The 26,630-nt window shown below is 36.7% G+C and overlaps 2 protein-coding genes and 1 pseudogene across 2 annotated transcripts in view; all 3 read left to right on the top strand.

Moving 5' to 3' along the window:
• The window catches only part of LOC116287979 (uncharacterized), a 33,048-nt gene that overhangs the window by 4,696 nt on the left and 1,722 nt on the right, over positions 1 to 26,630 (top strand). The window contains exons 2-5 of the mRNA XM_089028442.1: positions 14,042 to 14,253; positions 16,537 to 16,675; positions 17,115 to 17,154; positions 17,226 to 17,355. Coding sequence (XP_088884568.1) covers positions 14,042 to 14,253; positions 16,537 to 16,675; positions 17,115 to 17,154; positions 17,226 to 17,355 — 521 coding nt within the window. The remainder of the gene's footprint in view (positions 1 to 14,041; positions 14,254 to 16,536; positions 16,676 to 17,114; positions 17,155 to 17,225; positions 17,356 to 26,630) is intronic.
• Positions 21 to 3,512, top strand: LOC148911989 (uncharacterized). Its single transcript, XM_089028440.1, has 4 exons — positions 21 to 616; positions 999 to 1,092; positions 1,599 to 1,995; positions 2,069 to 3,512. Exons 1-4 carry the CDS (start codon positions 188 to 190, stop codon positions 2,871 to 2,873), a joined length of 1,725 nt encoding a protein of 574 aa, XP_088884566.1. The 5' UTR covers positions 21 to 187; the 3' UTR covers positions 2,874 to 3,512.
• LOC116287977 (uncharacterized) lies at positions 19,295 to 20,864 on the top strand (annotated as a pseudogene).

Genomic DNA, 26,630 nt, shown 5'->3' with positions numbered 1-26,630 from the left:
TTTGAGAAAGCGGATGAAAAGAGCAATGAGACAAATGTATCTGATGCCACAGTACATAAAGAGATTTTGAGGTCGTTCAGAGGCCAAAAATTCTCAGCCTACTGCATCAACAAGCAACGCTAATACTGTCTCTGGCGGCGGTACAAGCAGTTCTACTGTTCCTAAATTCCAGCTTGCCTATAATTTTATGAAAGGCCGAAAACGAAAGCAAGTAAAAACCAGCACAAAAAAAGCAAGTGGCACTTATGTAAAGGACGTTATTTTGCTTGCTGGTCCGAATGAAGACAAAGTTCCCCGCCAAGGCGTTCGAATTTTTCTATCTGAAAACAACCATATTGTGTCTGGGGCGACTTTCAGCAAGGACTTAGACTACTTGCCACTTTGCGATTACCTGAAGAGCCTTTTTCCATCAAAACTTGGTGAATTTGATGATATTGAGATATTAATGCCAGTCCATTCAAAGCTGCTGCCTCCCAATCTAGCACCTGGGCAACAGTTGTCTGCATTCTTGCTGCAGAAAATATTTAAAGATAGGCCAATTTATATAAGACCCAGTAAGACCTTCCTAGATATACCAGGCCTCCAGTTATCCAAGAAGAGAAAAACTGAAACTGAGGTAAATATAGATTTAGGCAGAATAATTACAGTCATACCAGGCCAAGAGTACCCCCAAGAAGGCATTATTTATTCGAAAAATATATGATTATTTGAGCCATTATTTACTTCAAGAATGCATTCTGTTTGATACTATATAAACGAATATTCAAAACATTCGATTACTGATTGATTGGATTAAACAATCAAAGGATATTCTATATGCAAAAAGCAGTTGCTTTTGGTGACAGGCTTCCTGTGTATGTGTCTATGTATGGATATCATTTGTAACAATGTATTATTGGGGTAAAAATCGGGGTATACATGACCTGCTTTGACTGTAATATTGAAATGTTACTTTATTTATATTCCTTTTATTTAGAATTTCAATTTTGTGTCTACAGGTATATGAGCTAACAGATGATGATGGTGAGGATGAAGATGATGACTTAATTTTTAAAACTTCAGTTTTTGAAAAGCAAGAAAATGAGATTAAAGGTATTTTGGTTAATAAAAGCAATGGAAGCATTGAAACTTAAAGCATTTTTCATGTTTTTTATATTTTCTTACTGTAATGTGCCAGGCACAATGTGCAATAAAAATGATGACAATTATTGAACTGAATGGAGTGCAACATTGACCTTAACGAATTATGACCACCACTTCATTATCATACCTTTCCTAAATTCATATTCATATTTTAAGTATGTACCTGTCCACCTCGTGCCGACCTCGTGCCCAGGTGGCACATAGGGCTTAATTAAGTATGTTAGTGGTTATTTTTGAAATTGGGTTTTATTTCTAAAACTCGTTGGTGGCCATATTTCGTTAAGATTTATGGTCTGAAATCATAATTATATATGATTACAAAATTGCATGACACAATATGATTTTATTGTTAAACACATGCCTGTATACAGCCTTATTCTGTAGTAAAAATGCATGGCCTTCTGATTTAATGTGATTCAGAATATTGACTGGATAATATTTGTTTGTATCAACAGAGTTATCAACAGTGGACCCAGAAAAATGTGATGAACCTTCTGGAAGTAAGGTTACAGCAGAAAAGGCTGATTCAAATGAATCCTCAGTGGTGCATGAAGTGACCTCCTTACCTACCACCAGCAATTCTGCATTGTCTGCTACTAAACCAGGGACACCAGTGCCAAACACATCGTCAGTAGTGGAAGCAGCAATCCCAATCCAATCACCTACAACTGTAGATTCTGAGTTCCAATCAGTTATTACATTATGTATACAGTATATTTACGAGAAAGGCATCACTGATCCTGTGGAAGTACTAAGATGTGCTCAATCCTCCTTCAATGTTGGAAGGGATCTTGACATCCAAAGAGCTTCTGAAAGTTTGGAAGGAGAAACCAATTTTATTAACATTGACAGGTATGATTTTTCATTCAGGGGCTCAGATATCCAAAGGTCAAGGCTTGTGTCTTACAATTTTATTTGTTTTCAGGTACAATGTTCTTGATAGTGCTCTAGAAGAAGTCCAAGAACTTGAGAATCCTAGGCTGACACTTGAGGTATCCTTCTATGGTGAAAGTGCACAAGATTCAGGTGGCCCGAGACGGGAATTTTTTAGGCTATGTTTGCAGGAAATCAAGACCAAGTATTTTGATAATGGCTTAAAGGAGCACTTGTCAAAAGACTATGAAAATGTAGGATTACTAATGGCACTTAGTGTTCTACAAAATGGGTCGATTCCAAGATTCCTTTCAGAAGAGCTCCTGCAGGAACTATTCAATGCAAGTAAACCATCCAAATGCATTGAAAACCTTCGGAAAGGGTTTGCAAGGGTGGGTCTTTATCAGATTGGCAGTGTTATACCAATATTTCTCCAACTCTTTCGTCCATCTCCAGCAGCTGTGCTTACTAGAAAAAAGTTACTACACGTGTTAAGTCCAAAGTTTTCAGAGGAAGGTTCTAATGCCAGAAAAGATGAAAGCAGTGTTTATGCTGCATTTAATAAATATTGCCGTGAAGCAGCAAGTGGTCGAAGGGGAAATGTAACTCTCAATCATGTGCTTCAGTTCGTTACAGGAGCAGACGAAGAGCCACTATTAGGGTTTGGTGCATCACCAGCCATTGAGTTTCCTGAGGCAAGTGGAGACAAAGCCTGGAACTTTGTTCCATTTGCAAATACATGTGCAAACACTTTGCACCTACGAAGGCCAACTTTAGAGTACCACCTTCCAAGTGAAGAAGTTCTGTTTGAAATGTTTGACTATGCATTTGTCAATGCGTATTTTGGAAAAGTGTAAATGCATGAATGGCATATCATTCTAGAATGCCTGAGTTGCAAGGATGACTTTTTCCTAAAAAAATAGTTTTTTTGTTCCTTTGTTTCTAGGAACTATAAATATATTAGGACTATATTTTGACTTGCTTCACTTCATCGATGAATGCAATGTCTGTGTTAAAAGAAAAGAAAGAAGAAAAAAAGAAAAGAGTTATATTTTCATTCAGATTTATCATATCGTTTGTTACTGTTTTAAAGAGCAGCCTACGAACCGTTTTAAATTGTTGCAATGTAAACCATTATTGATGCATTGAAAGTTTGTGTACATTTAGATCAGAACATTTTAATATATGTATCTTTTTTACTTCATGAACATAATTCTACTATGGAATATGTATGCGAGTGATTGCAATAAACCTGTGAAACTAATAGTCCATATCCAGTGCTTGAAATCCCCACCTCGAAGTAAAACAAAATACAAACCAACAAACACTATAAACTTGCTATAGAGACTATTGGACTAACATCAAGTTCACAGGATGTATATTGCAAACACTCTGCAAAGTTGTTGGTACATGTAAAAATATTGGTTAAGATTACTCTTAAGTTCCAACCAAACACTTGATAAGGTTGTGATTACTTAATAAAGTTATTCTTGTAATTTGTCAAGAATTATAGACCTTACATTGCAAAAATGATTAATGCCAGAATCACCGTCATCAGCTAATGGATCAATGCTTGAGTGAAGTACCTCTAAATCACCATTAGTAAGTTGGCATGAATTTTCTGGCACAACAATGTGATTATCTGAGTCATCTTGTGATAACATTTCATAGTCAACACCATAGTGATAGATGTCTTGGGGATGTTGTAAACTGGAGAGGCTGCAAGACAGCATACCAGCATTCCAAAGAGCAATTGGAGAGCTATGTCCAGCTGTTCTGATGCCATGATAGTTCCATTGTGAAGTAAATTCTTCCAAAGATCTCGATATACGGGGAATGAACACAAAGTGAAGAGCTGCCAAGTCAATTTCATTAGTTGAGTCCAATATATTGTAATGTTCCATGTGCTTGAATATAGCAGAGTAGTTGTAGTTTACAACCCGATTGACTTCCCTCCACAATCGTTCAATGCGTGTGCTATGAACACTTCTCCCTGTAATGAAACTTCCTCTATTTGCACCTCGATGCAGAATCATGAACCTTGCTACATCATAATTTTCTACACCCAAATCGCCTCTAACTTTGCTGGGAATCCCAAAGATGTCAGTTCCAGATTGGAAAAATTGAAGAACTGTATTTGCCAAATTATTAGTGGCACATTTCAAGTAGATGATTGTTCGACTATAGCCGTCAATACATCCATGAATTACTATTCGCCATCCTATGAGTTTATGGTTGGAGTCCATATGCCACAAACAATTTGGTGCTGGGACATTGTAGACTCTCCTTTGTATTGCTTGACTTTTCCTCGCTGCCCTTCCAATAGGATCTATGATTTGCAGTCTCTCCCTTACCCTCCAACGCTGAACAAGTATTCCTTTGCTTCTCAAACTTCCACGAATGTAGCTTTCTCCAGCACGTGGAGTTATGGATAATATCTCCCTTAGTACTTTATCCAATTCTGTGTTTGAAATGTCGGAAAATGTCCCATGAATACCATAGTCTCGAACACGCCTGTATAATGTCCTTTCACTAACGTTTAGGCACTCTGCAACCTTAGCCCGTTTCATACCAGTCTCGCGAAGAATCAGTAATTGTTCTTTGGTAATTGAAAACTTTGGACGCCCAAGTGTTTTCTCCTTGAGAGGATAGTATCCCGATTGATCAATTTCAACTTCCTGCTCTGATATTGTCTGTAAAATGACTTCCCATTTCCCATAGGAAAGAGTAAAAAGCTCTTCTAATAGTTGGAGCATAAGCTTATGTTCTGGTTCATTGGACGGTTCATTGTCGTTGCTCTTTCCACCTTCTAACTGACAAATCATTCCAAATAATACACTTATATAGTCTTGTAGTTTCCTTTCAAGATATCCAAGAAGAAGGTGATCGGTTAAAGACGTCACTTGATTCAAGAGCTTATCAAAATTACGGAAAAAAGTTTCAAGTTCTTCCTCACGAGAGCCAGCCGCCATGTTTAATAGCTTGCAAAGAACTATGGATGCTAGACTACAGGAAACCCGTAAAAAGTATTTTGGGTTCCCTGTGGATAGAGAAAACTCGTCGAGAAACAGAGAAATCTCGTCGAGAAACAGAGGAAATCTCGTCGAGAAACAGAGAAATATCGTCGAGTTCTCGTCAACTTTTTGTCAAGAAACTAAAACTAAAAATATTTCTCGACATACTTGGTATGGAACTTGAAAGTACAATTAAGAAACTCAATCTATGGTGTGCATAATTCAATATCTAGTATGACCATTTGAACAAGGTGGTGAAAACTGAAAGGCTTTTGGCAGTAACGGCATTCCATACTACCCCGGGGCTCTATATGGAACTTAAGGTGAATTTGATTAACCATATTAACTCTGGACGGTTGAATATTATTGACGTAAGGAGTATCGCGCGGTCGCGTTATTGTTGGTATAGTACAAACAGAGTCATGTACTGAACGGCCGTAAAAGAAGTAACGCTCATAGACTATTCAAACCGTTTGACCTTTGGAATGAAAACGTCTAGATTACAACAGCGAACGAAGGAACACGGACAAAAGATAAGTCAAACAAGTATAACGTTAATTTAATTCAAATAATCGAAAGGAATAAAAAAACCTATAGAAATCCAACCACATTCGGTGTCCTAGTGCCCTTGATTTGATTAACTTATTAAAGGAGAGAAACAAACATATATCAATTCAATTAGAAATCTACGAATAACTGAAACAATCACACATATTTAAAACCCAATCCGTCTGTTCTGTTGCCCTTGCATTTTTCACTTATTTTTAAATTCACAGTGAAATAAATTTTCTTTTGACGGGAATGAACTTAGACAAAATTTGATTTTTCAATATTCAGAGTTAACTTGCTAGCACATAGCCAAGTATAAGCATAACTGATCATTTAGATGTTTTTCAAGATGTTGTAAATTTCTGTGAGAGAAAAAAAGATTACTATCATCTGCAAATAGATGAAAATCTAAACTAGCAGATGAGTTACTAAATTAAAGTCATTAATATGAATTAAAAATAAAAGTGGGCCCTGACCCTTGTGGAACCCCACAAGAAATGGGCCGAGAGTCAGATGAAACATTTCCTACCGATACAAATTGCCGTCTATTTGTGAGATAAATCCTAAACCAGGCATTGGGAATTCCTCGAATACCATAGAACTCTAGCTTCGGGCCTGGAGCTGTAAAAAAACGCCGTGTTCGCCATTCCTTTAGTTCAGCGGTTTCGCGCATAGCATTCAAACAAAATGGCTGCTCGTCACACAGCTGAATATTGTGTTTGACTATATATAAATGGAAAAAGGTAGTGATATTGAAGAAATTAATGAGGAAAAAGAAAAGGTAATTGACAAGAGAGATCTGTACGGGGCTTTGGGCTATTTTAAGAAGGACGAAGCGAGTTTTAACGAATTGTTTTGCTGCTCGTTTGGTTTGTGAGTCGCATTGTTTACAAAGTAAAATCAGGAAATGCGAAGTTATTTCGTTCTTTTTGTGCAAGTTTAACAAGGAAGAACTGACAATTTCGTTTCACCATTGGAAGTGGAATTAGTTTGGATGCCTTCAACACCATTAAAACTATATTCTTGTGATTCTCAATAGTCTGCAAACTTGGATCCCGAAATGCTTGTTATTTTTTTTATTTATTATTATTATTATTTGGCTGCCACCATATAATCAGTCAGTAGCTATAATAATGAGGCAGTCAAAATTTTTATCAGGCTGTAAAAAGCAAGCCGTTGAAATGTCAGAGTAAAAAACCCTCAAAGAATTCGTAAGAACCAAAAAACTTCGTGGAGAAAAACCTTAAACCCTTCTTGAAGCAATGACGACATCCATTAATATTAAATTTTGACTGCTAAAAACCCACGAAGAACATGAGAGAACCATTGCAATAGCTAGAGTTTGGAGGACAACCCATGCAGTTTCTCTTAAACATTAGAGAACTGTAATAGTTGGCTTTTATTCTCGAAAGCTCTTAAAAAAATCTCTAACTCGTTTTTAACAGTAAGTCCTTACAATGGCTGCCTAAAAGTCTTAGGGGTGGCCCAACGGCCTGCAGGGGCCACAGGAAGCCCAAATGCTTAAATTACACTTATTACAACATCTCCCTCCTCAACACTGTTCAATGAGTCTTTGGGGCTTCTTTACAGGTCGTCCTGATCGTGTTGCCATTGGCAACTGATGTTCTGGTGATTTTGGTTTTTCTGAGATCCCTGCTGAGATGGGTGGCGGTAACACTGAGTGCGTTTTTTCATCTTGTGTCTTTGTGGGAGAGTCTTTAGGTTGGGGACTCATAAAAGTTGTTTTGAACTTGGGGATCATGTGTTGATCATTTGGAACTGCAATGATTTGCCTTCTATTCCTCCTGTAAGTGTGTCCTTGCTCATCTCGTACCACATAGGATCTCGGCAAAACTTCTGCTTTACGCCATTCTTTCGCCTGATTTGGACGAATTCGTACTTTATCCCCAGCGTTCAGAGGTGGCAGGTCTCGACTGCGTTTGTCATAGTTAGCCTTCGAAACATCTTGGCGCTGCTTAAGTGCTTTTTGAACCTGGCCAGGTTCCACAGCTCGTGGTACTAAGAGACGCCTGTGAGTTGGTAGTGTTGTTCGAGTTCGTCGACTCATCAGGAGCTGAGCAGGTGAGACCCCTATATCGTCAAAAGGGGTGTTTCTGTACTTGAGGAGTCCTTCAAACGGGTCTTTTTTATCTGCTTCAGCTTTTTTCAAAATTCTTTTTGCAGTCTGCACAGCTCGTTCTGCAGCTCCATTTGACTGTGGATACTCTGGTGAACTAGTCGTGTGTCGGAATCCCCATTCCTCTGCAAACCGTTTGAATTCATGAGTACAGTTAAACAGGTTTCTGGTGTTGCTGTATTGTGACCCATTGTCACTGACTACTTCAGCTGGGATTCCAAAACGTGCAAAGATTTTCTTCAAGTTGTTAATTACACAAGTTGCAGTAATCTGACGTAACGATTCTATTTCAAAATACTTTGAATAAAAGTCAGTGACTAGCAGATACGAGTACCCACCATACTGGAATATATCAGTTCCAACTACTTGCCAGGGCAATCCAGGAATGTCGTGTGGATGCAATGACTCCCTCTGCTGCTGATTGCGGAATGCATTGCAAATAGCACATGAGTTAACTTTATCTTTGATGTGGGCTGTCATTGACGGCCAGAAGACATAGTCTCTAGCAAAACTGAGGCTCTTTGTCACCCCCAAGTGTGCTCCATGGATGTCTTCAAGTACTTCACCTCTCAGTGCTCTTGGAACAACCATTCGGTCCGACTTAAACAACAGTCCGTCTTCTACACTCAACTCCTCCTTGTAGCCCCAGTATTCTCTGGCTAGTTCATCCACCTGCTCTTTCTCTGTCGGCCATCCAGTTAGAACATATTCCATCACAACTCTTGTGGTCTCATCTTGGCTTGATACATCCTTGAACCTCTGTATTGTGCTATTTTCCAATCCAGTATCCTCAATCAGGTGCACACCAATGACATCTTCATGTTCACTGATTGGCTGTGTGTCAAGTAAAGGGGCTCTACTCAGGCAGTCAGAGAGCGCTTGCTGCTTTCCAGGGACATAGCGCACGTCGAGGTCGTACTTGGTCAGTTTCAACAGCATCCTTTGTAGTCTTGGAGGCGATTCATTCAGTGTTTTCTTGAAAATAGCCTCTAGTGGCTTATGATCTGTTTCCACAATAACTCGTCGTCCATAAACGTATGTGTGAAATTTCTGCGCTCCCCATAGTATTGCCAAGAGCTCTCGCTCTATGTTGGCATATCTCCTCTCGCAAGGAGATAAAGTCTTTGAACTAAATGCAACTGGTTTGCCTTCTTGCATGATCACAGCACCAAGCCCTGTGCTACTTGCATCTACATTTAACACTGTTTCCTTTTGATTGTCAAAGTATGCAAGAGCAGGTGCGCTAGTGATGACAGATTTAAGTTGGTCGAATGCCTCTTGTTGTGGTTTCTCCCAGACAAATGCTACATCTTTCTGAGTCAGTTGGGAGATAGGTCCTTGGAGATCAGCCTTGTGCTCAATAAACTTGTCTAGGTAATTGATTGTTCCTAAGAACCGCAGAACGCCTGCTTTATCTGTGGGGTGTGGCATGTCAGCAATAGCTCTAATCTTCTCGGGATCAGGTTTCAATCCATCTGATGTGAATACATGCCCAACATAGCTGACTTCTGGAACTCGAAGTTTCGTCTTCTGAGGGTTGAACTTTAATCCTATTTCCTTGCTCCTTTCCAGAACAGCTGTTAACTTCTCATCCATATCTCTGTTGTCCTTACCGTGAATCAGAAAGTCATCGACTATAATTTCCACTGGGACTCCACTGAAGAGTCTATCCATCTCCCTCTGATAAATTTCTGGGGCTGAATTTATCCCAAAAGGGAGTCGGGTAAATCGGTATCTTCCCCAAGGAGTGTTAAAAGTCAGGAGTTTAGAGCTCTCATCGTCAACGGGAAGCTGCCAATATCCACTGCATGCATCAAGAGTCGTGAAGATTGTTGCAGCAGACAGTCGGTTGGCTACTTCTTCTACCGTCACCATTGGGTAGTGGGGTCGTTTCAAGGCCTTATTCAGGTCCCTTGGGTCAATGCAAATTCTTACACTGTTCTTCGATGGTGGTGAGTTCCTATCTTTTCCTTTTCTTTTGTCAATCACCAGCATTGATGACACCCAAGGCGTGTGTTCCTCTTCTTTCACGATGATGCCATCCTCTTCCATTTCTTTCAGCTTTTCTTGTGCTGGTTTTAGAAGTGCAACTGGGATTTTTCTTGGGGGATGTATCACTGGAGGTACTTTATGGTCAACCTCCAAATGTACTGCATTTGGGAGGGCACCAGGTTTATTGCTAAAACAGTCTATATAGTCACGCAGCACTGGATCTGCCACAAACTTTAACTCCTCTCTATCATGGTTCTTTTGTGAATCGATCCCTTTAGGTTGTGTTGAGTCTATCAGTTCGAGATTCATGAACTTGACAACCTCCAAATCTAAGCAAGCATCACAACTTAATAATGGTGTGAAATCTCCATCTACAACAAGGTATAGCAAATCCATTTTGCGATTGTTGTACTGAGTTGGAAGGCGCACACAGCCCTTTGGATGTACAGGCTTGGCTGCAAGCCAGCCTCTTAATGGCTGCTTTATTTTCTGTAATGGTGCCCTTGTAATGGTCTTGTACAGGTGATATGGGATTACAGTGGCTTCTGCACCAGTATCTGCTTTGACTCTGACTTCTTTTCCTGCGATTGTGAGCTTGATCATACTCTTGCTCTTTTTACTGCTGGATATCCCTCCAATCTCCACAGATCCATTGAAGAAATATGAATGAACTTCAGGGTTTTCCTCTGAGTCTTCTTTGGCTAGAACACTCTCATGTTTCTCTCCTTCAGCTTGGGGCTTTCTTTTTACCTTATCTAGGCAAACTTTTGCAAAATGTCCTTCTTTGTGACACTTGTTGCACTTCTTTTTGAATGCAGGGCAGCGATTCGGTTGGGTAAATGGGTGTTGGTACCCACAAAACTTACAAAGGCGAGCACTGTTTTTTTCTTTTTCTTTCACAGAATGAACACTTAATGGCTGGCCTGTGCTAGTAATCGGGGAGCTAAACTTGAATTTTTGCAATTCTGCTGCTTCATATGTTCTGCAATAATCGTGGGCACTCTGGAGAGTGAGTTCTGGTCTTTTTAGAAGTTCTCCTCTCAACTCATTTGACAGCACTCCTCCCACAATACGATCTCTAATCAACGAATCTCTAAGTGCACCAAATTCACATGTTAGGGACAGTCTCTTCAGTTCACTCACAAAATTATCTACTCTTTCTCCCTCTTTCTGATTGCGCTGATTGAAAACTAATCGCTCATAAATGACATTCTTTGCACCTTCGCAAAGCTCCTTGAATTTCTTGCACACATCATCATAACACTCTTTGTCTTCTCCCTCGTGAAATTCAAAATGGCTATACTCCTCGATTGCCTCTGGTCCTGCACAGTTAAGTAACAAATTTACCTTGACTTTACCTGGCTTTTCATCCTTTCCTTTAGCCACGAGATAAATATCAAATTGCATAATGAACTTTCTCCAATTCTCCGCCGCTTGGGCATCCAAGACCAATGGACCTGGTATCCGGTGTGAGTTGTCATTTTCTGCCATGTTCCTTCACGTATTCGAGCTTAATTCCTCTTTAAGTTCTTGTCTACTTCTGACACCATGTAATAGTTGGCTTTTATTCTCGAAAGCTCTTAAAAAAATCTCTAACTCGTTTTTAACAGTAAGTCCTTACAATGGCTGCCTAAAAGTCTTAGGGGTGGCCCAACGGCCTGCAGGGGCCACAGGAAGCCCAAATGCTTAAATTACACTTATTACAACAAGAACCATTACAACAGACCTTGAAGAAAAATCCTTGAAGCACTAGAGAAAACCATTAAATTTTATAAAACTGATTCCTTACTCTAACCCTACCTGGGAAAACTATTACAACAGACCTTGATGAAAAATCCTTGAAGTACTAGAGAAAACCATTAAATTTTACAAAACTGATTCCTTACTCCAACCCTACCCGTGAAAACTATTACAACAGACCTTTACGACACTAAAAATCCTCAAAGCACCCGGAGAGAAACATTAAAAACCCCGTCGAAATGCTTGAGGCACAGAGAAAAACTAATGAAATACTCTACTCACATGTTGTGAGCTCAGATTGCATCCCAAAATGATCTTAGATGTGAAGCTAACATTAAAATAAAGCAAAAAAATAAACTTTCTTAACAGAATTTGTAGCATATATCACTTATATTTTCATGTAAGCCTTCCATCCAAGATATTGATAATTTTGAAAGAGATGTATTGGATAATAGCATATGGATAGAGTTAACATTGTGTCATAAGCTGGCATTGCTCTGATTGTTTTGTACATTCTCCAGTATAAGAAAGTTTTATAATAAATGATTGTCTGTCTTGATAACCATTTTTAAAATGGTATTTACTTGAAGCACAGCTCTAGAAAATAGAATAGTAAAGTTCTATAATAAATAAATGGCAGTCTTGATAATAATTTATAAAACAAGTATTTACATGAAGCACAGCTCTCGAATATAGAATAAGAAAGTTCTATAATAAATAAATGGCTGTCTTGATAATAATTTATAAAGACTACTTCCATGAAGCACATGTCTACTATATACAGAACAGAATGGTGTTGCTAACCAGTGAAACAGACCCTTATCAAATGACCTTTAATAAGGTACCTATACTAACACAATCCTTTTCAAAACCTCTTTTGATATTAAATATCAAAAAGTTTTAATTGACACATCAATAGCACAATTTTTGTAAGAACTTTTATCAACCTTATACCTTAATATTTATTGTCTTTAATTAAATGTGTCTGTTTGGCACTCAACAACCTTTCTTTCTCCTTGATTGTGCTATCCAGATCGTCCGATTCCTTTAGCTCTTCAATCTTTTTCTGGCTGATCACTTGTTTCTCTCTATGTTTCTTCTGTCGCTTTTTGTGTATATCAACTCGGTATCATTATCATTTTTCAGCTTTTTCCTCGGTTTTTACTCATATTTGAAGCCATCATGCGAGAAATCAAAGCTCAAATCGCGAAAACCAAAACGATAGAGTTGCGATTTTGATAATAAAGAACCAATTTAATGCAGTAAATAGAAATAAAAATTAGAAATAGAGAAAATTTACCAAGCCTCAAAATAACGACTAAAGAAGCATTTCTATAAAAGCATAAAAACGAGCGAATTCATTAAATAATAACTTTCCGCCCGTTAAACAAACACTTTCATGTTTGGTATCATTGTAAAGGTTTTGCTTAGATCGATAATGTTCCGCCATCCGATTGCTCCTTCGGTAAGACACGAACGATCTAGGAGGCGTCAAACAGACCCTTCGGAAAAAACCGTATACTCGTCACCAGTCCACCAAATTATGGAGCCCGTCCAAGGAAATTTATGTTACACTTTAGGGTGCTGTTTTTCGAAGCGCGCGTGCCCGCCGTTTTCGTAATTGACTGTGTGAAGAGCTTTGCTGAAGTCAAGAAAAATACCGCAAGAAAAGAGTTTATTATCAATTGACTTTTGAATTTTATCTGTAATTAATAAAATGGCTTGTGTTGTTGAATTATCAGATCGAAACCCAAATTGCCCATCAAAAAGTATTTTTTGTTGCTCAAGGAAATTGACTAATCTACTAAACATCAGTTTTTTAAACCACTTTGTTGAAAACAGAAAGTAAAGATATTGGGCGATAGTTAGAAATAGTAGTTTTAGATCCTTTTTTAAACTAGTATAACACGAACGATTTTCAGGTTTCCTGAGACAACACCAGATAGAAAGGAACAATTAAAAATGAGAGATAAGGCTTCAGACAGGACTGGACCTAAGGATTTTAATAGTTTTGTTGGGATACTAAATGGTTCATCCGATTTGGAAGTCTTGAGGCTATTTATAATGGGAGTAGTTGGAATTACAAAAAAAAACTATTTTGAAGAGGATTATTCATGAAATATTCAAAAGGAGTGTTTACAGTTGGAATGTTATTAGCTAGATCTGAGCCAATGCTTACAAAATATTTATTATTAAAAATTATTAAAAACATTTGCAATAATTTTGGGATAAGTTATTTTAGAGCCACCAAGGGTTAAAGCAGTAGGGGTAAAATTACTCGACGTCAAAACCATTTTTTTCTATACAAAATTAAACATATAATTGACAGCACGCCTAAGGCTCGTGATTTCTATAACTTTTTCGTGCCCCACAGCTCCAGTCGTGTTTTATCAGAAAACAGAACATAAGCCTGATCTATTTGTTAAATAAAAACAAAAATGTCAAAGTAACAGCTTTAGAATCAATAGTATTATGCTAGAATACTGAACATCGAATCAAAACGCTCAGACTCGGTCCCGTCACGGCACGGCACGCCTGAGTTGAAAGTTTTATTCTGAATGTTCTAACATTATTTGTCGTCTTTACTGTCAAGGTTCATCTATGGTTAATCACGTGATCAAGAGTATGAAAGTGAAGGATTACATGGAATGTGTTTTCGAATGCCTTAACCATCCATCCTGTCACTCTATGAATTATCAAACTCAAGGCAGTCCCAGTCACATTTGCGAACTGAATAACGATACCTTAGCAACCAAACCTAAATGTACGCAGTTGAGACCTGGGTTTGACTATTACGCACCCAAAGTATGTATAAAGAGTCGTCTTTGTATGAATTTTGTCTGATGTCATTTATCTTCTTTTATGGCTATCATAATATGTAATTATTGACTGAGTTAGGTCGGACCGTACGGGAAAAATATTTGGCTGGAGGTGATGCCGTACAAGTGTCCGAGAGCTAAATATTTTCCCGTACGGCCCGACCTAACTGAGTCAATAACCATTTTATCATATATATATGACCCTCACGAAAAGAAAAATAATAAAATAAAAGAAAGTCACAGGTATCTAGCAGGGTCGTACGGATTCGTACGCCCCTCCTCGTTCAAGAGCGCACGCCCAGGCAGATACGGGTCATATGATAATAGTTATTAGCATAAACCTACTAGCATACTATTACAAATCCTGCAATCTCATTGGCTAACGTACTCACTATCTATCCTGTGATATATAGCGAGTAGCGAAAAATAAACAAGTGCATACTCAAGTTTCGTCGATATCTCTGCTTGTTCTCTAAAAAATCTTTAAAAATCGATTGTAGAAAAGACAAGACTGTATCAAGGAAAGGAATTGAGGTTTTGAACGGTACAGACACAGGGAGCCAATTTAGATTAAAGTGAATGGTGAAAATAAAATCGGAAAAATTAAATAATAATTATTATTATTTATTTATTTTTAATTCGAGATCAAGATAATGTCCTCCGTAATGCGAAAGAGTAAAAAAATCAATGAAAAATGATGCACTAGGACATTTTTTTCGCGCGCGCCTTTGTTTTCCTATATAATTTCCCTATGGTATCTGATGTCGAGATGCTGGTAAGCAAAAATCGATGCTAAATTTTTATGTTTTTCGTTTTAGAAGTCCTGAATGTAAATGAAAATATTTCAATGAAGGGATTATCAGTTTAGCTAACATCAGATTGGTTTCGTTGTTTATAGGGCCTGGCAAAACAAGAAATAAATGATTCAATAGTTGAGTAATCAAGCTCAGGAACGACGTCGATCTTATGTCCAGCTTATTTTCTGTTTTGCTGCTAATAAAGTAAGCATAATAGCTTACTTAGCTTACCAAAAGATCGTTAAGTAAAAGAAGCATCGATTTTTGCTTACCAGCTTTCAAGATGATACAGTTTTGTCCTGAAAAAGTGCAGAAATCTCCAAAAATTCTAAGTTAAATGAAAGAAATCCATTGTGATTTTCACTTAAGTAACTTGATATCGTGTTGAATTATCTGTAGTTATCTTTAATTTTTTAAAGTAAAACCAACCAAAAAAGCAGAAAAATGTCGACCATAGAGGACTTTGTGAAAGGGTTTTTCAAGAACAAAACTAGCCCTATGAGGTGGCTGGTGGTGGGTCGTGCACACGTTACAAAAATCCTGTGCGGGAGAGTAGTGAGGTCGAAATTCGATCTCGCCCGAGTTTTACGCAAGTAGTAGCTTTGACATAACATGGCAGAAAATTTTCTGCAAGCGAAAAATTTTCTGCACGAAAATTTCAATCATAGAAATCCTGTAGGAAGAGCCAAAAGAGTTTTAAATAAATGAATCTCCCATCGTAGGGATCGTTTTTATCAAGTTTTTGTGGAGTTCGAGGTTTAAAAGACGATGAAATCGTGGTTTAAAGTGAGTTGTTTGATCAAATATGGCGACTGTAGTTTCCTCCCTTGTCAGAGTATATATATATATAAGATCGACATCAGATACCATAGGGAAATTATATAGGAAAACAAAAGCACGCGAGAAAAAAAATGCTCTTGTGCATTTTTTGATTTTTTTACTGTTTCGCATTACGGAGGACATTATCTTGATCTCGAATTGTAAAAAAACATTAATTATTTAATTTTTTTGATTTTATTTTCACCATTCACTTTAATCTAAATTGGGCCCCCTGTGGTACAGATAAGTAAAAACTGAAGAATTATGGCAATTTTAACACGAAAAATCGGCCGTCAGACTTCACTGAGATTTTCATGTGCAAACTTTGCGACGGACAATTAACTGACTTTTGAGATATTGTTGGCATTTTAAAAGGATTCCCTGAAAGAACACAAAAAATCCAAAAGACAACTTATTGCTGCCGATTGACCGTCGCTTTGTACAGTAAAGTTATCAGTGTCAGTTTTTGTTTTCAATATCATAATATTAGCTAGTAGGTTGATGCTAAAACAATTAGACTACTCGTCTACGCGCCTCATCGACTATCTATTGACTCATAGAAAACTCGACCTCGTAGTCTCATTGTTAAATAGTTACTAATTATTAATTATGCAATAATATATCTATTTGTTTTGTTGCTTTTATTGATTTAGGAAGTGGTAGTTGATCCTTGTGTGAGCTCACCTTGTAAGAATGGAGGAGTGTGTTCGACAGACTTTTGTGGTCCAAATGCTTATAAGTGCCTCAACTGCAGCGAGTATAATACAGGACCTAACTGCGACCATTGGACAGGTAAAATATCACCAACTATCGTCTTGAATAGCGCAAGTTTGTTTTATTGTCGGGATTGAAATCTAGCTAGTGTAATCAATATGTCACGTCATCATCAGAAACGAACATGCTGTCGTTACGTCGTCATCTTTACCATCTTCAACATCATCATTATTTTCCTCAATCTTACAGGTTCTTCAAATCTAGGTTCTTAAGCGCTGGGTTTTAATGTGTAACATTAATATATTTTTACTTTCTACTAATTAGCATCATTAGTGTCACTCCTATGCATTATAATCATTATCATTATCAATAATATCAACCAACTATCAACTCCATCATTCTTACCATTATCCTTGTCGTTACACCACCATCACTACACAATTGATACGTTCCACCAGTGTCGCATCACGTCAAAATTTAATTTAAATTTTTTTTTTTTTTTTTTTTTTTTTTTCAGAATATGTGACTTCATGTAAAGATATTTACGAGAAAACAAGGTAAGGATAACGATATACCAGATAGTTAAATGTGCGAGTTGACCGATTTTGAATTTCAAATCCTTCAACAGCCTCCGAAAAAACATGGCTTATACTTTCATCATCCAAGGCCAACAGACTGACGTGTTTTGTCACATGACTGAGATAATTGGCTGTGATGCTGGGGGATGGACAATGATCATGAAAATCGACGGCGCTATGGTAAGCACATTGATTTCAACAATTTAAAAAATACGCTGTAAATTCTTTTTATTTCATTTCATTTCCTTCCATTTCCTTCCATTTCCTTCCATTTCCTTCCATTTCCTTCCATTTCCTTCCATTTCATTTTTTATTTTTTGATCATTTCCTCATTAACACTTTTTGTATAGGCGAACCCTTGGCGAGTGATCATTATTTTTAACCTTTTTTCGAGTAGTGTTTTTCCAAACATGCCAAGTGCTCTTTTTCAGCGGAAGAATCAATTGCTTTTATGTTTTAAGAAAATTCATAAAGATTTACAAAAATGTTGTTATGCGATGAAATTTACAGTTCCCCAAATTATGAAAAATAAACGTCGGTCAGAATCACATTCGTCGTACTTTTTCTGTGGATCACTTGCATTATATAGCTTTAGCTTTAAATAACATTTACTACCACACTACCAGAATCCCTTGCACACTTTCTTTTGTTCAGTAAATTAGCACAACTGTCTTACTTTTCTCATGCGGAAACAAAAAATTGAAAAAGAAAGAAAATGCACGAAGCATTTTGGTAGTGGAAGTAAAATGATGCCATCATGGAAATGGCCTATTGCTGGTTTTCAATCATTCCCAGGGGAGTGAAATAATAAAAGACACAGCGGCCATGTTGGATGATACAGCAATAGAATTTATTGACAATTTTTTTGTTAAAATCATCAACATGGCGACTATTCACAAATCGTGTGTTTGACAGAAATATTTCACGAAAAAATGGAAAAAAATCTTGGAAAAAATCGCATAATCTATAAGCTAAGAAGGTTAGTTAAACACAAAAGTGTTACAAAAAGGTTAGGGAAAAAGACTAAAAGTGAAATAGAAGCATGGAAGTAACAGTTCCTTAAGAGGTAAACGTTATGTGCACAACTTTGATAATGCAAGTAGTACTATAAATATATAACTTTAGGCACTCCCTAAATGTGGAGCTCCAAATAAGCACAGAAAGCCCAATTTAGGTAAAACTGAAAGGTGAAGATAGAATCGGGGGGGTGGGATATTCAATTGTAACTTTTCATTCGACATGAAGATACATGAAGATAAAATTTACCTTGGATATCATTAAAATCCAAATTTTGGAGTTTTCCGAACTTTTTAAAGACAAATCGACATTATTAGACAGACTTGAATACTGGTGAAGTTGGACAAATCGAGACTAAAAAACAGACTTGAAAACTGGTTAAGGTGAACAAAATATAAGCTTACTTAATTACGTCTTTTACAGAACGATGTTTGGTTTTCCATAGGAATGTTTATGTTTTTATATGAAATAGCGTTTTTACCGCAATGAAAATAAAAAAATAATGCTTTGGTAGCAACTGAGAGAAAATTGGCTGAAGATCATTAACTAACTAAACTTGAGAAATAAGGCCCTGAACTTAAAACCAAATGTGTCATCAGTTAAAAAATAGATTTCTTATCCTAGTTCTTCATTAATATGTTTTTATTTCTTTCATATAAGCCTTAAAACTACGTTTCAAGAAGCTTGAAAACTTAAGCTTACTAGATTTTGAGATTCGATGTTACCAGTATTCATCTGGTTTCATGCGTGAAAAAAATACGGAAATCACGAACGACAAAAGATTTCCCAAAACAAAGTGTACATTCGGTTAAACTTGACAAGAACAACTGAGAAGAAATAGAAAATAATGCAAAATGCAATGCAAAATACAAAATGACTAATTTCTTTGTCAGTAAATTGGCATTTGTAAATGTTTTTGAACATTCTTTAGCTTTTTTAAAAAGTAGCATCTCTCAACAACAACAACAACAATAATAATAACAATAACAATAATAATAATAATAATAATAATAATAAATATATCCAAACCAATTGGCACGAAGATAACCCGTCTACTATATATTGATGACCTCAAGGTTTTTGCTTCATCTCAAACAAAGCTGAACACAGTTCTACGATCTACAAATACAGCAATGGGAGATATTGGATTGCAGTGGAACCCGAAGAAGTGCAATACTATTCATGTCAAGAAAGGTGTTCAAGAGTACGATGCAGCAGGTATTAAACTTGATCAGACGACAGTTGTTGAAGGTATCAAGGAAGATTCAAGCTACAAGTTTCTCGGCGTATGTGAAACTGTGAAACAGGATGAGAAGTCAGCTCTTGCATGTGCAGCAAAGGTTTACCTTCAAAGACTATCTGTAATTTGGTCTAGCCCTCTCTCCGATGCCAACCGAGTAATAGCTACTAATCAATTCGCACTTCCCGTGCTTAACTACCTGATGTGGAACCAACATTGGCCTATCACCGAGCTGAGAGCGATTGAGAGAGAAAAGAAAGATCATTCATGAAAACGGAGGGAAACATCCACTGATTTCAACAGCTGTTATGTACCTACCTAGACACAAGGGAGGACGTGGCCTGAGATCCGTCGAATACGAGTACAAGCTTACAAAGATAAGAGCTGCCGTAAAGCTCTACCAGAATGCAGACACTACGATGAAAACTGTCCAGATGTTTGAGGAGAGAGCAGCGGAGGAAGGCCATTCGTCACTACTAACTGAAGCACACAAATATGCAAAGGAGCTGAAGATAAAGTTACTTCTACAGTATCCAAATCCATCTTTTACCTCGACCAGAAGACCAGAAGTAGAAATTGAAGGAACGAAAATTAAAGAACACTTGAAGAGAGCACTGGTTGACAAGCTACAGGAGACGATAAACGCAGAGAAATGGCATGGTCGATTTCTCTCATCGCGTTGGAAAGATAAAGTACTTAGTCAAGATGCATGTTTTACATGGATGAAAGATTGGACGACTGCACCAACTCATACAGTTGCTGGTATGATGGAGCTCTATGAACAACTATTGCCAACTAAAGTGTATACGTCACACAAGACCAAAACAACCCAGGGAGATGTAAGTTGTAGGCTATGCGGTAAAGAAGCAGAGACCCTTCCACATGTTCTGTCAGGATGCTCTACACTGGCTCAATCAAAGTACTTGGACCGACACAATGCTGCTCTGAAGATATTATTCTTTGAGAAGTGCAAAGATCTTAAATTAGTGGAAAGTGTTCCCCCTTGGTACTCACCTGTGACTCCAAAACCAATCTATGAGTCGGATGATGCTAAAGCTTCTGGGATGTACCGGTGTATGCTGAACACACCTACGTCAAAGCCAATAGGGTGGATGTAAGATTCGTGGTGCATAAGGCAAAGCAAGTTTGGGCAGTAGAAATGAGCTGTCCCTGGATTGAGAATCGTGAAAAGAAAGTTGAGGAGAAGGCAACAAAGTACGGTGCACCACTCTTGGAGTTAAAATGACAGCACCCTGGTTACAAGGTACAGCAATGCAATATCATAATTGATGCATTGGGAGGATGGTCAAAGATCGCTCTAGAGCAAACTATGAAGAAGCTTGTTGGTGCCCGATCAAAGTGTGTTTTGGAGAAGATGCAGAAAGCCATCATCTCTTACTCGCTCCATATAGCACGAACATTTAAAGTGTAAATGAACTCTTTGACAATACATTCAATACTGGTTCTGCATAAAGTAAATGTAGTTGATTGGTAAAATATTTCTTGATTTGAGTAATGCGTCTCTAAGTTATGAAGGTTTATACTTCCAATATGTTAATGATGATGACGTCAGGTAAGGTATTTGAGTGTTTTTGTCGTAACTAGTAATACCAAATGCTGGCCATTTTGAAAACAAAAATTTTAAATAGCTTTCATGTAAACCATGAGTAAAATAATGATGCTTTTTAAATACTGTATCTATGAACCAGTTCAATTTTGTATATTTAATTAAGCCTTAATAGACGTCACACTCATTAGCATATTGAAAGTTTAAACCTTCATAACTTAGAAACGCACCACTCAGAGGAGGACTGAAGCCTATCCCAGAATGCTTTGCGAATGACTGTATATTATCGAAATTTTCGTGACGTCATCACTCTTATCAGGCCATTGAAGAGGGAAAGCGCACCACTCAAATCAAGAAATATTTTACCATTCAACTATTTACTTCATGTAGAATCAGTACTGAAAGTATTGTCGAAGGGTTCATGTGCACTTTAAAGCAACTGTTATATAAGCTTGAACTTTTTTTATATAATCTTAGGATACTGTTACAGATCTATAGAATATAGAGGGTTTTTTTTTTTTTTTTTTTTTTTTTGTTGCTAGAAATTTATTGTAGCTGATTGTATATATATATATTTTTTTCCGAAACCTTTTAAAGACAATGATTTTTTAGGGACATCTATTTAAATTTATTGTAGTTAGTTTCCTTTTAGACTGTATAGGTTACGCTGTGCGCCCTATACAGGTCATAGATTTTTTTTTTTTTTTCTTTATTTTTTTTGCATCTATACGTTTTACTACTGCACATAATAATAATAATGATGATGATGATGATGATGATGATGATGATGATATATGATGATGATGATGATGATGATAATAATAATGGGGTTTTTATATAGCACATTTTACATGGTCTCAATGCGCTTCACAATCATGACCAGTGGAGGACTATTTACGGGCTGCGTATTTAGGCGCTAGTAGCAGTCGTGCAGCTTACAATCATGAGTGATTTATTAGTAAGTTAGTATTGATGCCTCCAGATTGGGATAAGCTGTTGAACCGGGAGACAATCCCCTACTCTTATACGAATAATTCAACAGGTTCTTTTATGTCCCCCATTTTACTGTAGGTTAGGAAGGGTTGGGAGACAGGGCCTACGGTTTTAAGTCCTTGTCCGAGAAGACTTGAAGGTCTAACCATTTGCAGTACAACACAAAATTAAGCTCATTTGTATAATCATACTTGCTCGAACAGCTTAAGGTGGCTCGACCCCCTCACGCTTGACCGCTACCTTCCACTTTTGGAACGCTAGTGCATAAACGTCTTTTATCCGATTGCAAATCTTTTTCGCACATAAGTCACATAAGGATTGAATTAATATTTCATGCAGTTTTTTATGAGATCGGACGTCATAACACGTGATTATGATGAAATATTTGTCTTCGTTTAGAAAATAATTTTAGCCTTGCAGAGCGTTCAACACTAAAATGCTTCGTACCACATAATTATATACTAGATGCCTCCATTTGTGGGGATTTTTGAAAAAATCTATCTAGCTAATTATGAGATATTTGAGATCATTTAAATATAGTGCATAATCTACTTCAAAACTAAACAATGGATTTCATACGGCCGAAATTAATATTTCAGAGCTATATATTCACAAAAGTTATTGCTCATTTAGTTTTACTCTGTATCTAGTTTTAAAAGGAACATTTTGAAGGTAATCGACTTATGCAATTTTGTGAAAACGTATAGTGCAGAAGACGGGGTAAACATTTGATGCGCACTTTTCATCGCAGTTTTCTAGTCAATCTTACTAGATCTTCCATTATTCTAAAATTCGCTGATCATTTCTCTCAAAATTACATCAGGATACAAATTTGAACTTAAACTAATATTACACAAAATTGCAAGACTATTGAACTCATTTAAAGCGATCTAAAGCGAACAAGAAATACAGATAACATTGATCGTTTCCCAACGATTTGATGCTCTGGGAATTCTATTGTTTGCTAATGATCATAACATCAAATTCTTTCGCACCATGCACGGTCTCATCTCGCTTGGCTGCTTTCCGATCTACCCCCGAAGTTTGGTAACAAACAGTTGTTTTTTTTTTATTCAAACGTGGGATGTTTGTCATGATGTACTTTGTCAGTGTGAGTGAATAGAATCGGCGAACATGCCTCAAATTAAAACTTCAAGAAAGAAGCGAGCAAGACTTTTGAGTTTAGATAAAGAACCATACTTCGGGAGTAAATCGGAAAGCAGCCAAGCGAGATGAGACCGTGCATGGTGCGAAAGAATTTGATGTTATGATCATTAGCAAACAATAGAATTCCCAGAGCATCAAATCGTTGGGAAACGATCAATGTTATCTGTATTTCTTGTTCGCTTTAGATCGCTTTAAATGAGTTCAATAGTCTTGCAATTTTGTGTAATATTAGTTTAAGTTCAAATTTGTATCCTGATGTAATTTTGAGAGAAATGATCAGCGAATTTTAGAATAATGGAAGATCTAGTAAGATTGACTAGAAAACTGCGATGAAAAGTGCGCATCAAATGTTTACCCCGTCTTCTGCACTATACGTTTTCACAAAATTGCATAAGTCGATTACCTTCAAAATGTTCCTTTTAAAACTAGATACAGAGTAAAACTAAATGAGCAATAACTTTTGTGAATATATAGCTCTGAAATATTAATTTCGGCCGTATGAAATCCATTGTTTAGTTTTGAAGTAGATTATGCACTATATTTAAATAATCTCAAATATCTCATAATTAGCTAGATAGATTTTTTCAAAAATCCCCACAAATGGAGGCATCTAGTATATAATTATGTGGTACGAAGCATTTTAGTGTTGAACGCTCTGCAAGGCTAAAATTATTTTCTAAACGAAGACAAATATTTCATCATAATCACGTGTTATGACGTCCGATCTCATAAAAAACTGCATGAAATATTAATTCAATCCTTATGTGACTTATGTGCGAAAAAGATTTGCAATCGGATAAAAGACGTTTATGCACTAGCGTTCCAAAAGTGGAAGGTAGCGGTCAAGCGTGAGGGGGTCGAGCCACCTTAATACACAGTTGGATATTTGGTATAAATCGATATTTAAATCAAAATTTAAATGAATTATCTGTAGAAAGATGTAAAATTATTGAATGAAATACTTCTTTGGTTTGCCAATGGGACCCCGCGATGGGAGGCGAACAAAGCTGCACTTTTCTTAGAAAACTCATTAATAATTCATGGCGAAAATTCAATAGAAATCATGACCATGAAGGTGATTTTATATCTGATATAGATTCGTCTTCATTTTCATAAACTTTAACTTGGATTTTCTCTATCAAACTTGGTTCATTTCGTAACGAATTCTGTACCATATGAGAACATACATCATGAGTTTTCTAAGCCGTTTAATTATAATAAACTCGCAGATCGTGTTTTATCGGGTCTAAAACCACTCGGCTACGTCTCGTGTTTTATACCCGATAAAACACTCCTGCTCGTTTTTTAAACAGTACTAAACGAAAAACATACGATAGTTGTTTAAAAACAACCGAATTGTTAAAGATTTACAAAGCTAAATAAAAGACAAATATTTGTTGTCGTAATATGCTCTCCGTGTTGTATTTCCTCCAGCATTAAAATAAATTAAGCTTATCTATAGAAATATTAAAGGTTTTGAGAGAAAGTATTTGATTTGGCGATTCGTCGAGAAAAATGCTTGTCAAAAAATAATAATATACGATCGTTTTCTAAGAAACACACACCTGAATTGACTTGAAGAACACTTCTTGATCCATCTTTGACTACATGAAAGTTTATTTTAATTGTTTTTGGTCTATAACTTCCATTGCCCTAAACTTTTTCTGTGCATTTGAGAGCTGCATTTGCGAGTAGTTTTGCTTTGACATCAAGCGGGATTCCCGTGTACACGGACGTACGTACGTACGGACGGACGGATGGAAGTGACGTCATCATTTTTTCTTAAGTATGGTGCTATTTTTCGCGCGGGACTTTGGCACGCGTGGGAGCTCCGCTAATATCAAAGTCAGGTTAAAAATACGTCAAAAATGGAAAGGTTGTTATATTTAAAAAAATCAAAAACCTTGTTTCTAAATGTGAAATAGACCATAGATTTTGGGAGTGATTTAGCTAGTGAGAGCGAGCGTACTATATGCAAAGCTGAAGATAAATATTTGCGAGCATTTAAGGTTGGTGCCTACTATTGACAGCGCGCACACTTACTGCGTATCTGCATCGAGGGATTCCCGCGGGCCGGGTTTCAAAATCAAAACACTCAAAGGTACAGATGACGTTGGCCTTGCAAAACATTAAGGCCAAGAACAACAGCAATAACTATTATTTATGTAGTTAAAGGTGTATAACAGAGTCATCTTCAAGAATTCAGGTGTTTTTGGCGAAATATCATTTTTTTTTTTCATTTTCTAGAAAAGACGGTTTCGATTGCCTCGGATCGGCGAATAATAAAATAACTTTTTCAATATTTCTATACAGATAAGCTTAGTTTGTTTTAAAGTTAAATGAAAATTGAAAAGGAATTACACATTACACCAAATATCAGCTATTCATTTAGCTTTTCCTGCAAGTACAATTACATAAAATAAACTTTTGTCGTTGGAACACCTCGTATTTACATAAACTGTCTTTCACTCACTCAAAAAATATTCACGCAAAGAGCATACTGACAAAGAAAATTATTATTTTGATTTATTAAATCTGTCTCTTGCACTTGTGAAGTTAAACTATGGCGGCACCCGTTCTCTGGAACGCACTTCCCGCAGACCTTCGCCCCATTAAAGATGTTAGTTTGTTTAATCGCCATCTTAAAACCCACCTTTTTAAATTAGCATTTTGATAGTTTTTTTCATTAGTATTCATCAATATATTTATTCATCTTATTTGTAAATAGTTATATAGTTATATATATATTATATTATTATTGTAATGCGCGCATGATCATTGTATGGAATGCTCGCACAATAAGTGATTAAATTATTATTATTCTTATTATAAACTAAATGTAGGTTTGTATTTTACGAAACCTTTTGCCTGGCTTAGCTTTGCATGCACGACTGCCCTGAAACATTCATGAAAAGCCGTTCTTTTTCCGACTTCAAAAAAAAAAAATTACGTACCATTTGCTTAAGGAAATCTTTTCTTCTACACAGGAAATAATTATTTATTATTGTTCTTCGAATTGAATAAGTTTACTGGTACTTTGAAGGCTTGAAATATCGCTTTTTTCAGTTTTTCTCCTGTTTGTAAAACCACGAAGAGATGAAGTAGCCGCTGCAAACACGCCAAAAGCAGAGCGAGTCACGCTGTTTCGTAACGCCGCGTCACTCTTGTCACGCTTTTAGCACCCGATTTATCCTCAAAAAAAATATTTTAAAAAATCATAACTTTTTAAAACGCGTGGGTAACTCCCATTTTTTTTTCGTCCAAAATGTAACAGAAATAGTTCAATTATTTTTCATAATAGAATCTTTAAAATAAAAATGGTTTTGGTTGCAAATGTAAGCAAAAATGTAGCATCCCTTTAGAAACATATTTTACACTTTTGAAGGCAAAATTTGGTTAAAAAAATGGTTTCTTATATGATACATAAAAGTTTATATATTTGATATAAAGAGCACAAATAGTCGTTTATTT

This window comes from Actinia tenebrosa, unplaced genomic scaffold, assembly GCF_029948245.1.
Source record: "Actinia tenebrosa isolate PJP-AT-01 unplaced genomic scaffold, QUT_ActTen_1.0 PGA_scaffold12__29_contigs__length_12842862, whole genome shotgun sequence".
NCBI classification, from domain to species: domain Eukaryota; kingdom Metazoa; phylum Cnidaria; class Anthozoa; order Actiniaria; family Actiniidae; genus Actinia; species Actinia tenebrosa.
The sequence above is the reverse complement of the archived record's forward strand: the minus strand, read 5'-3'. Positions and strand labels throughout refer to the sequence as shown.

Excerpts from the sequence above, each read along its gene's own strand:
- LOC148911989 (XM_089028440.1), top strand. The coding sequence starts at position 188 with ATGAAAGGCCGAAAACGAAAGCAAGTAAAAACCAGCACAAAAAAAGCA. Across the intron at positions 1,093-1,598 it reads GCAAGAAAATGAGATTAAAG|AGTTATCAACAGTGGACCCA; the intron begins GTATTTTGGTTA and ends TTGTATCAACAG. Across the intron at positions 1,996-2,068 it reads AATTTTATTAACATTGACAG|GTACAATGTTCTTGATAGTG; the intron begins GTATGATTTTTC and ends ATTTGTTTTCAG.